The sequence below is a fragment of the Xiphophorus hellerii genome, chromosome 11, assembly GCF_003331165.1.
Source record: "Xiphophorus hellerii strain 12219 chromosome 11, Xiphophorus_hellerii-4.1, whole genome shotgun sequence".
Taxonomy (NCBI): Eukaryota; Metazoa; Chordata; class Actinopteri; order Cyprinodontiformes; family Poeciliidae; genus Xiphophorus; species Xiphophorus hellerii.
Genome location: NC_045682.1, coordinates 12,777,707 through 12,790,192, shown reverse-complemented (window position 1 = coordinate 12,790,192; position 12,486 = coordinate 12,777,707). Strand labels below are relative to the sequence as shown.

Sequence of the window (12,486 nt, the reverse complement as noted above, 5' to 3'; positions counted from 1 at the left end):
TCTAGTACCAATAAAAGTAGTAGTACTTACCAATAAATAGTACCAATAGTACCAATAAAACTAGTACCATTACTCATGGAGAGAAATGAAAGAATAAACTCCAACCAAAAAGACAAGATAGCTGCTTATACAGTGTGCGACAACTCTTTCATTGGGAAGTTTCATCTCTTTAGCATTTTGTTTTGGGTTTTAATTTTCATACAATAAGGTTTTCAAGCTAAAGATCAATCACACACAGATTTCAAAAGCGATATTTTTAGATGCAGTTCAAGAGTAGACCAGAGTTTAAATTCAGTCACATCTAATCACATGCAGTACTCACTTACCATTTTCTCCATTTCCTGCTCCTTCAGCCTCTCTTTTCTCTGCCACCGATGGTACTCCAGCAACTCGTCCTCATTATCGCTGATCTCAGAGATACTGTTTTTGCGCTCCCTGGTATATGGTTTTGTAGGATTCCCTTCTTTGCTAGAGGCAGTCTTTCGCTCGTTGCTCGGACTTGCCAGAGGAGACAACCCAAACACTGAACCCAGGCCCGAGGTAATGCCAGTTGCTGGTCCAGGCCATGAAGGTCTGCCCTCTGACTGCTTCTCCATCCCAAAGAGAGACGATGGGCTCTGTGGATATGGAGCCCTCATGGCTTCTGCTTTTGGTGTTGTTAAGAGTTTGCGCTGGCCCTGCGGACTCTGAGGAACTGCTTGGGATCCTGCAGTCCCCCTGTAGGACACAAAGGGACTGACCCGGGGAAGCTCCCTTAGGTTGGAGGAGCTGGTCATCCTATGAGGGACATCAACATCAGAGACAGGCTGACCCAGTTCTCGCATTGGGCTGGGGGATCTCGTCTGAAGGGAGGAACTTCTCAGTTGAGGACTGGATGGAGCAGTGCGGGAAATTTTTATAGAGGAGGGTTTTTGACTAATGCTTGAGTTTTCTAATCCCTTAACATGGAGCTTGGGGCTTGACATTGTCTCTTTGCCAGAATTTCTAAGTGGCTTTGGACTCTCCTGAGTTCTCTGAGTCCCACCAGCACCATTCCAAGCCACTGAGCGCGAGGTCCGTGGATAAGGAACCGGTACCGCCAGGGGTTTATTGGTGACATTTTGAGTGAAAGAGATGCTGCTGCTGTTTTCTTGATTGGAACTGCCAGGCGGAGTGGCAGCTTTTCCATTTGGCATGTCCAAAATAGTTTGTTGAGAAGGCTGTTTACCAAACCCAGAGGATGAGGATGGTTTCAGTTTCAGGGAGTCCTGAAGAGTTTCTGCCATGCCGTTGAATTTAGCGTCATTGTTGTCTGAAAAAGACTTGTGGTTTCCATTTGAGATGTTGCGGGGGTCTGCACCGGGGGAGACAGAAACATTTGTCCGTGAGCATTCCTGTTATAAAGAGCTAGAGGACAGTTGCAAAAACACACACAAATAAACACACAATATGGGGCAACTGTCCTCTGTCCTATTTACCCACAACACACCCCAGGTCATCTGTAAGACAAAGAGAGGAGGCCATTTTTCTGGCTACGCTTATTCACACCCACATTGTTGGTGAGAAGTTAAGAGACTCTTATTAGGGGCATGAATGGCAGGGCACTTTTGACAGTATTTGGAGAAATTTCTTTTTTTCAAAAAACTAAAATGAGAACACAAACATATTGTTGCCTTGAGAAGTATGTTTTGGTATAACTCTGTCTGTACTTTTAACTGCTATTGGGGATAAAATAAAATTTATAGAGTTAATTTATACGGGTAGGATGCCGGTATGGATGGCTTTACATCATACTCCACAAATATTGTTCAGTTTCATCAACCAGGAACCACGGATGTTCAATCCCATCATAAGATGGAAAAGGTTGGCACACCAGTGTCATCATCCACACGATATAAGTAAAGCCAATTACAGGGGACCGACCAAGAAAGACTTTTTTTTCTTAAAATTCAACACATTTAAACATGACTTAAATTCCAGCTTTGCAGAAAAGTTTTTTGGACAAAAAAAATGTTTGGCCACAAGTTTCTTAGAAGGAAATAAGATGAGGCTTTCAAGCGTAAGAAGACTTAGACAACTGCCAAGCATGGTGGTGACAGCATAATGCTTTGAAGCTGTTTTTCTTTCAGAGATAGAAGTGCAGTGCATAAACTAGATGGACATAAAAAGAGGACTACTCCAAATGCTTCACATCTGCTCAATTTAAAATCTAGAGGATTGAATTCTGGATGAAACTGAATGTTTCATCCACCAACCATCAGCTTCTGGAGTGACCACATCAAATATATGGAAAATTTTAAATACTAGGCTTTGTTCCTGGCTACAAAATGCTTAAAATGAGTCTTTAAAAGTCCTCTGCAGTATGAGAATCTCCTGTACAACCTGGGTCAAACCCAGTTAGTTGCTTTGGATGCTCCTTAGAGGTATTGTAACCCTGCAGGGAAATAAAGCAGCTAAATTTAAAACTGAGCCTTTCAACTCATTCAAAGCTGACAAATTCAGGGCTTCGCCAGGAAAGTCTGGACTATGCGCTACGGACAGGGTGTGGTGGCCATTACTGTTCAGGCGCCGACAGCCAAACTAATAAGGTCACAGGAGAATGGGTTCTAAATATCACAGGTGGGCAGTGGGCCAGAAGGATCTTGCATTCACAGAGAAAGCGTACAAATGGCAGGACACAAAGATTGCAATGAGGTCACCACACTGAGAGAACATGTAGACTAAATAGATCACAATGTAGGCCGAAGATAATTAGATTTTTCTTTACCCGATCGAATTTAATAATATTTAAAGTCACAGTCAGAATAAAAATACTACTTCTACTACTAAGAAGATCTTTTCTTTTCCATTCTGGACAGAGAAAAAAAGATTTACTTTTACATTTGTATAAACAGTTGTTAAAGGATGGTTATTTCTGGATTGCAGGAACAGCTCAGAATGATGCTGGATCTGAATTTTATGGGGAATTTATGTTTTTTGTTTGCTTGTTTTTTTACCAGAGGGGAGCGGTTTGACTGTGTTCACTCTGAGGCTCCCTGCAGGCAGCATACTCTTCATCCTCTGAGCCTCTTCGGGATGGTTGAAGCGGAAGAAGGCAGACTGACCAAAACACAGCATGCACCCTGCCAGGAAACACAGGCATACGTACAAAGATGTAATATCTGAATTTTATGAGTTTATAAGTAAAGATGTCTGGTCATGACTTTCACAACAACAGAACTTTACAAAAACATTTGCTTATTTGAATATTTTTAATTCTAAATGGTTTATTTTTGCAAAATGTTATCAATTTAACTAAATTGGATGTCTAACATGTTATACTTTTTTATTTTAACTTGTATTCTACAATATATTTTTGCTGATTTGTATGCAGATCTTATCTTAAAGTTGAGATGATTTGCTTTAGTTTGCTTAGAGTGTAAACCAGACAGTCTACAAATATACAGAACAGTTAGCTCAGCTTTCAGTAATTAATTATGTATTTATCTAAATAAACTGGTAAATTCAACAACAACAGTTGGTCAAATTACCTCCTTACAACTTCACTGCATTTTTACCCTCTTTGTATCCTGAAAGTCACATTCAGAAGCTCCAGTTCCAGTTGCATTTGTTCCAGGGAAAGTTTAACATTTATCTTTTAGAGTCCCGAAAGCTGCTGCGTTGTTTCCAGGTTGAAATGCCTCCCAGTCACAATTTCTTATTTGAAATCTGACGATTGTCCTTTAAATTAGAGTAACAAGTTTGAAATATTCTTGTTGAGCAGCTGCTGCCTCCACACACACATGCCGGCTTCGAATGACATTCTGTTCTGTTCTGGACCGGGCTTAATGGAGAGAGGGCGAAGGGGGAGGGACTGTTTGTGGTTCTTTTATGGTACAGTGCCACTCAGACGTTTACATTCACACTTCAAATGCATCATTGGATGCAGCCTTTCTTATGATTAAACAAGAAAACAATAACTAGGGGCGTATACTTTAACATATGGTCGATATTAACCACACCGGTTACAAAGTATTCATATAGGCTCATACACCCCAACCTATATTTGGATTAATGTCAAGTAACATTCTGCACCTCTGGTAGCCTTCAACAAGCTTCTGACTGAATTGTTGACATCTCCCATCACAAATAGTATAGTTCATTTAAACTGGTTTCATTCCACAGGCACAACTTTTAGGCATTGTTCATACATTTGGCTAATTTTAAATCACTAGGTTTAATATTATCTAATATAGCCTGCTTCTGAAATGGGTTCATCAATCAATCAATCAATCAAATTTTATTTGTATAGCACATTTCAGCAGCAAGGCATTTCAAAGTGCTTTATGTGGGTTCATGTGTTTAAACAACTAAATGTGTCAAGATCTAGCTGCTGAGTTGATCAATTTAAGGAAAAAATACATTTTTTATTAATTTTTTTCACTTTGTGTAGTGTCAGGAAAGCAGTCCCACTTTTCATGACGCCGCCACCACCGTACTTGATAGTTGGTACCAGTGACATGCGGTGAGATTCATAGCTGATGAGGCACTGACTGAATCATAATCAGATTTACAAATATAGACCCCCTGCATGTTATTGTTTACATATGGAAATTTCGCACATGCGGACAACGCTGGAGGGCAACAAGGCTATTCCTTTACATGTCATCCATAGCCGCGGAAGAACAATTCCGTTAACTCAATGAAACTTGGAAATGTAGGTATTATTAATTTATTCCTATGCTCCACAGCAAAGGGAAGGGAAACCCCGTTGAAGTACAACTCAAAGCCACTTCTTTCTCGCTCTCTGCATCAGCCAAGCTACACGCAGACTCGTTGGCATAGCAACAGACAACAACGCCACTTTATGTTCAACACCAAAAAACACTGAAATACTTCCCACACGAAGAACAGAACATTCAGTCTGTTGCAGGAGTGTGTTGGAGTGTTTTATGGTTTGAAATATTTTTCTTTCACTACTCCAAACATGCTAAATCACTGTGCCCAAACATTTCAATCTTTTCATCTGACCCTAAAATGTTTAAATTGAATTTATTTGACATTTCAGACAGCCAAATATACAGTTTGGTTTATATGTGACCTACTAACACTATTGCTAACATTAAATACAGTATTAGCTAACACTAAATATTACTTAGTGTTAGCTAAACAGTGTTTAGCTAAGTGTTCCCTAACACTTCATTGGGCTAAGTGTTCCCTAACACTTCATTGGGCTAAGTGTTCCCTAACACTTAGCTAACACTATCTTGGGGTTAGCTAAGATATCTTGGGGTTAGTTAAGATATCTTGGGGTTAGCTAAGATATCTTGGGGTTGCAGATTTGAGGTTGTATGTAGTACTTTCAACCAGTTTGGTTTAGAGAAAATGAATTTCAGACTTACCCTCTAGTCTTGTTTTTAAAATGAATTCAACTTTTTTGTTGTTGAGTTTTTCCTCAAAGGCATCATTAGAGGACAAATGTAATATAATGCGATGCCTACAATGAAACTTCTGACAAGCGTTGTAAGCAGGGGGACAAGAAAGGACATTTTTGCTGTATGTTGTTTTTACTTTATATGTAATATGTATCTACCTTTTTATGCCTGTCGCTCTCCTACCTTGTGTGAGGCGATAGGGTTTGGTGACGGGAAGTCCATCCACAGAGCACTGGTTTCCACATGGGTACAGGGTAATGTTCCCTCCTTGGTTTTCAATGTAGCAGTGCTGAGCTGCAATGCCTGGGCCCTGCAGGGGGATATCTGTCCCATCGCTGCCCAGCGTGGTTCTCCCTGTAACCAGAAAAAGAAAACATCGAGTGACTTCCTGGAGAGCTATAAAACCGGATACTTCTGAGAAATATTGTAAGGTTTCGTAGGTCAAAGTCAGGAAAGCCAAGGCCAACCGAGGGTCAGAGGTCAAGTCCACATGGGCGGAGTCACAGGCGCTATTTGTAAATATGTTATCAACAGGTGGAAAACTCTGGAAAGTCGCATTAGTCTGACAAAAAGTTCATGATGGGGAATCAGTCAACTAGCACTCATGGATGAAGCATATTCTAGGTTCTTTATCTTCCCACAGTAGATAACCATAAACATACAGCTGAAGCACCCCGCCTCTCGCCTGAACGTTAGCTGGAGAAAGGCACCAGCACCCGTCCCGTCCCCACTAGGGACAAGGGTGTACAGAAAATAGATGGATGGATGGATACAGCTGAAGCTACACTTGAATGGTTTGGATCAAAGCACATTAATGTGTTTAAATGGCCTAGCTAAAGTTCAGACTTAAATCCAACTAAAAATTTGGAACTAGTCAAGTGTTGCATAACCAATGTTCAAATATACCCTCATTCAAACTGACTAAGTTTGAACAGTTGGTACAGAATTAGACTTCATATTTACACCACGTTTTCAGATTTTTATTAAACTGAAAAAACTAAAGAAACAAAACTATAAATTAATTACCTCTTCTTAATTATGTACCACATTGTAAAATACTTTTTAAATGCACTGTAGAAGAGCAACAAATAAAAGAAAACATATAAAAACTCATTAACGTATTCAAAAAGTTTAAAAAGTTCAAAAAGTTTAAAAATTAAACTTTTGTGTAATTTTTACTTTGCACTATATTTATAAATGTGTATTACGTTTTAAAAAACTGTGACTCAGACAACAACATGAGCATTTTTACCTTCTAGCAGTGGCAGTAGAGTGATGGCTGTGCTCAGGCGTCCACTTCCCAGGCTAACCAGATGGGGGCGCTCTGCCTGAACTTTCAAGGACTTGCCCGTTTCAATCAAATCTAAAGGAGTATTCTGTTAGAAAAACACAAGAAAATCAACATTATTTAATATCTACTCTGTCAGGATACCTGTAAATATAACAGATGGATTTTGGATACAAAGTTGTTCTTACCCTAGCAATGAGGTGAAGTGTTATTTCTTTAATTAAAGTTCTTTAAACTTTAGTTGTTTTTTTTAAGTGACTGATTTCTCATCATGCCTCACTGAGTACATGCAGTATAGGTTTATATTTGGCCACAAGCTTGTTAAACTCTTTTACCACAGATTGAGCTAATGTTCCACATTTTAACCGCAGTTAATTTCTAAAAGTGGAAATTTAAGAGGAGAGAGTTTCTTAAAGTTGTTGGGGATGGTAAGTGGGAAAACAACATGGAGACATGAGAAGTGGCTTAAGTTAAAAAAAAAAAAAACCTGTCCACAGGTGGATGAAGTAGAATACCATAGAAAGTAACTCTGTGAAGAGGAAACACAGCTATCACTGATGTTTTGTTACTGAAACCACAGATGCCTGCTTCACGTGTGTGAGCAGCAGCTGCAGTAGCCATCGCTCACCACTCTGCACTGTGGCAGTTTTAATCTTTTCAAGTCTGGGTTAGAAAAAAGAAAACATGAGGGCAATCAGACGGAAATGCAGCATAATTATTATGAAAGTTCTCATAATGGTAAAGACATAATCAAGATGCGGTATTTTGAGTTTGCCTATGGTTTTTCAGGCATTTTTGAAACACTGGAAACATGTCTAAAATAGCCTCATGCACAGTATATACACACTTCTAATCTGATAGTGCAGGACTGTTAAAATATAATAAGAAAAGCAAAATAACAGACACAAAAATAATACTGCGGGTACATTTCATCCACAGAGGGTCAAATTTAAAGAACCCTTTGTGGGGTCCTTTAAGCCCCACAAAGGGTTTATGGGACCCCAGAGATTTTTCCAAATCTTTGGGGTCCTTTCTACAGTCTGGTTCATATATAATATATTTATAGCTAGTTTAAATACACATATACATGCATACATATAGATATAAAGATATAAGACATGCATACATATAGATAAAAAAATTAAGAGATTTCTATAAATTATCCTTTTCTCTGATTTTACTTTTAATAGGTATATGTTTGAGTAAAATGAATATTGTTTTCTGAATGACTGACAACATGTCTATAAAATTCAAAGCAAAAATATAGTATTTATTTGCAGAAAATGAGAAATGGTCAAAACAATGAAAAAGATGCAGTGCTTTCAGACCTCAAATAATGCAAAGAAAACAAGTTCATATTCATTTAGATACAACAAAACTAGTGTTTATACTCAGGAAGAGTTCACAAATAAATACTTGGTGGAATAACCAGGAGGTTTTCAGTGGAGTCCAGTGCAGCGGTCTCTTAATTTTTTCCAGACCTGTATATATAAAACACACAATTTGACAGGTGTCTCTATCACCTGTCGAATTGTTAGGCACACTTGTTTAATGGCTTCTTATGGAAAAAACACCATGTTGACATCAGAGGTCAAAGGTAAATGATCACACTGAATTGAGAGGGCAGGAGGTCAACACTAGCTAGCTAGATTAACCAGATGTTACACCCCAGGTGTGCTGACCGCCATGTCTGAATGCACAACACCTGAACCAGCAGTGGACCTCACTCACCCGGTGCTGTCAGCTGAGAACAAGAAGCTGAAGCTAGAATTCGCTGGAAAAATTGGTTCAATATGTCTGCATTTCAGCTGCAACATTCAGATTACAACATCAGAATTTGACTCAAACAGAATAAAAGCCTGAATCTCTCTGACTCAGATTAATGGCTCAATCTAGTTCTGGTTTGTGTTGTGTTGTGGTGGTGTTTTTCTCAGGACAGTTTGGGTACCGATACGCCACCACAGCCTCACTACAGCCTCACCGCAATAGATATTGTAGTTGTTAAAGTAAAAGTCAAAGCAACTCAGGACTAAATACACATACATGACTAAGATTAGTAGGATCAGGGCAGCAAAAGCCCCTGAACACATCACATGTTGTTTGATCAAATCTGAAGAAATAACTCACCTGTAAGACCTGATGGGTCTGACGCTCATGCTCTACTTTATTCCTCCTCATGCGATCCATGTTGGCCGTACTGTCAGAAGAGTCTGACACGTGTAGATCCTAAAGCACACACACACACACCCACACACACAATGTTTCAGGCCATGAATGGGAGCGCTGGGAATACTGCTGAACTACAATGGGAACAGTGCTTTCCTTAGAAACCCTTCTGCCCCAGTTATACACCCATGTGACCAAACCACTACACTGAAGAATTGTTTCTCCAGAACCATGGACAAAACGACATTCATTCCCTCATCCATGAAGGCCTAAGTCCAAAAAGATTCATACTTTTATTGATGAAGCGATGTATGTTTCATTCGTGGTGGAGGGAAGTAGCTCTGCAGGCTCAAACACACTTCGGTGTTCATATCAGTGCTTCTTCTCTGCTTGTGTTTAGTCGCTCAGTTAGTGACTCAGATCTGGCAACACGCAGCCAGATGCAGAAGATTAGATTCAGCTGTCTGCTCTTCAGACAGAAAGAAAACACACACCCGCCAGGAACAGCCATGCCTGCACAATCCCAGAAGCGCACATAAGCAACCCAGATGACAAATGTGTTTTTTATACACGCTTTCATCCCTGTCTTCCACTATCACTAACATCTCTGCATCCCAAGAAGCACGGAGTAGACACAACCGCCTACAGCCTTGTCTTTGTTTAGTCTAGTTTATTTTGATGAGCAAAAAAAAGTGAAGCATAATTGTGGAGAGAAAATGTTAGAAACTTTACAACCATAAGAGCCTTTTTGCTCTCAGAACAGCCAAATAATACCTGCTTAAAGCTGAAAAAAGAAAACTTCTTTGATAAATATCTACTACCCCCACATGGCTACACCAATATCTTGTCATTACAGAACCAGTTTTTATTTCAATTTTTAATTTATTTTTCTATTTTTTTAGGCTTTACAATAAACAAAAAAGACAATGAATATTTAAAAAAAATTATTGTTATTTTAGTGTCATTCTTTGCAAATATTGCAGGAAAAATTTGAAGTTAAAATTGGTAGTTAAAAACATTAAGTGGTGCCTTTCAATTTTTATTCAAAGATTTTAGGAGCTACTTGGAGCTCCAGAGCTGCAGGTTTTAGACCCCGGGGTCAGACATTATTCAAAGATTTTTTTTGTTTCTTTTGGGGGGGGAGGGGGGGAGGGGGGTATGAAAAAAAAAATCGTGAGCAGATGTTAACTCTGGAGGAGCTGCAGAGATTCACAACTCAGTTGGCAGAATCTGCTGACAGGACAAATGTTTACAGGTAGAGGAGGCACTGAAAAAGGTGCTCTGGCCAGATGCTACTAAAATTTAACTTTTCGTTTACATAAAAAAGATTGCATGTCTGTAGGATACTGTGGCTTGGCCAAAACATACTACTATCCCCACAGTGAAACACGGTGGTGGCAGCATTATGTTGTCCTTTAGTAGGGACAGAAAAATGGTGATAATTGACAGGAAGAGTGTAATAGTAAATACAAAAAAATCCTGAAAGCTAACCTAATTCCTTTTGATACATATGCATGAATTTAATGGTCTATAATTTAAGAAAATCGCAAAAAAAAGGAATTGATGTTTTGTGATTGTAATGTGACAAAATGGGAAGAAGTCTAAGAGCTATTAAGACCTTTAAATATTTAAGAAAAAAGTTCTGCCATTGTTTTTTACATTGCCTTATAGAGTGTCTTTTATAAAAGAAATCCACATTCTAAAACAATAAACATTCTGTTTGTTTGCAAGACATGTCAAATAAATCATTAGGTTACTCTGCGACTTTCTGTGATTATCACAGAACTGGCGTATCAAAAACAAGTGAGTTGTCATCACTTATCAATTAGAATAACTACAAAAATAGCCAGAAACCCTCCACAACTTCCGCACTCCAACTTTAGTCCACATGAGACAACACGCCGTTCAGCTGGCGTCTGATGTCACCCCCAGACAAAGCTGTCGGCTGAAACCGCATGCATCTTACAATCATGTTCAGTGTGTGAGTCCCAGAGGACCCCAGGAACCCGGAGAACAAACCGTTCCCTCTGTACCGTCCTGACACTGGAGCCCTGACGCCTCTGCTGTCAGCCCAATGCCTGTCAACGCCGGCCCTGTTTGAGACGCAGACACAGGACCAGAAAGTGGGCAGGGTAATGTGTCCCCTGTCTGCCTGACTCACACACACACCAACACACAGTTGCTGCCACAAACCTCAGAGATACAGCGTACACACCCAGGCCTGGGAGCTGTTTTAATGCTTGAAAATGCCGGGTCTTGTGCTGTAACCTGTCATTATGGGGGCAGTAATGCCCTTCAGAGCTGCCACAAGCTTCTGAAAATAGATACTGCCAGCTACACAGTCTGGACTGCTACTTTTAAAGTCCTCTGCTAGGAGCAAACGACGACAAAACAGAGGAAGCTACCGCATTTTAAAATCAGTAAAATAAAAGGGAGTATTTTTTAAATATTCCGCATGTAACCATTACAAAGAAAGCTGAAAAGTAGTTATTTCAAAAAGACATGCAGTTCTTACCATTTCTTTACTGTAGCAGAGTCCAGACAGCAGTAGGATCCATAGGTCAGTTTGAAGAAAATTAATTCCCAAAGCACTCCCCTCATTATTCTGTATGTCTTGCCCCTTGCTGTTTCTTTTTTTTTTCTTTCATTCACTCTGTGAGTTTCTCCACTCATTCCCTCCTCCCAGCTTGTTCTCCTCCCCATCCCGGTGCAGAATTACATCCTATCAGAGTTACACGCAGCAGAGGGGGACACCGTTTATCGCCATGCCCTCCGAAAACATTCTCAGATTTCCTGTTTATTGATTCCCTTTCTGTATCCAGCAGAAGAACCCGTTAAATAAATTACATAACGTCTTGTCTCACAGGGTCTTTAAAATGCATTTCACCGCTACAAGGCCTCTTATTGTCCAGATTATGTTGGGCAGGTGTTAACAGCAAGACCAGAGCCTTGTCTGAGTTCCTCCTGTGAGACCCCTACATCTAATGTAACAAGAGAATTTTAATGCTAGGAAGTTGTTGAGCAACAGTGTGTGATGAACCAACTAAGTGAGCTACAATGGGACAAAACGAAACCTTTCTTCTTAAAACATCTGTGATGATGGAGTAGAGAAATACCCTGTCCCACAGGAAGTGAGCAAACACGTCTTTTCAGATGTCCCTGTGGAGCATTGTTTGGCCCACTGACAAAGTCAGAGAAAGTGGATGGGAGTAGGAGAAAGAGTCCTCTATTGATCTCAGAAGGCTTTTCCCATGGTCGGGGGCCAGGGAGAGGAAGGAGAAGGAGGAAATGAAGCAGATGATGACTCACTGAGGAAAATGAAAACAAACAAACACCAGCAGCTAAGTAACAAGTTGGACTGTAGACTCATAAAGTCTGCAGAGACGACCGAAAATGTGAGTCAGTTGCTCTGTAGGACGATGTTGTCAAACTACTTGCATGCTAAATTGCTTGAAAAAAAAACCCATTTCTTACTCCACAGTAACTTTCTCAACTACATTTCTAATTTATAAACATGTCAGCCTTACGATTCTGTTCTGGACAGAGCGCACAACAAGTGAGATGCTGTATGTCAGTGTAAAATACAGAGATTTGTATCTGTATGCAGGGGTGGAAATTAGCACCTGCCACTGGCCAAAT

The 12,486-nt window shown here is 39.9% G+C and overlaps 1 protein-coding gene across 8 annotated transcripts in view; it reads right to left on the bottom strand.

Annotated features, from left to right (window-relative positions):
* Positions 1–12,486, bottom strand: part of phldb1a (pleckstrin homology-like domain, family B, member 1a) — a 35,712-nt gene that overhangs the window by 19,084 nt on the left and 4,142 nt on the right. The window contains exons 1-6 of one of the 8 annotated variants that reach the window (XM_032576729.1): positions 11,363–11,890; positions 8,809–8,907; positions 6,646–6,769; positions 5,577–5,747; positions 2,976–3,101; positions 327–1,333 (exon numbers count right to left, since the gene is read on the bottom strand). In XM_032576729.1, coding sequence (XP_032432620.1) covers positions 327–1,333; positions 2,976–3,101; positions 5,577–5,747; positions 6,646–6,769; positions 8,809–8,907; positions 11,363–11,365 — 1,530 coding nt within the window. In that variant the 5' untranslated portion in view covers positions 11,366–11,890. Of the gene's footprint in view, positions 1–326; positions 1,334–2,975; positions 3,102–5,576; positions 5,748–6,645; positions 6,770–8,808; positions 8,908–11,362; positions 11,891–12,486 lie in introns of those variants that run through there. The other 7 variants (XM_032576733.1, XM_032576731.1, XM_032576734.1 and 4 more) reach the window with 7 other exon arrangements.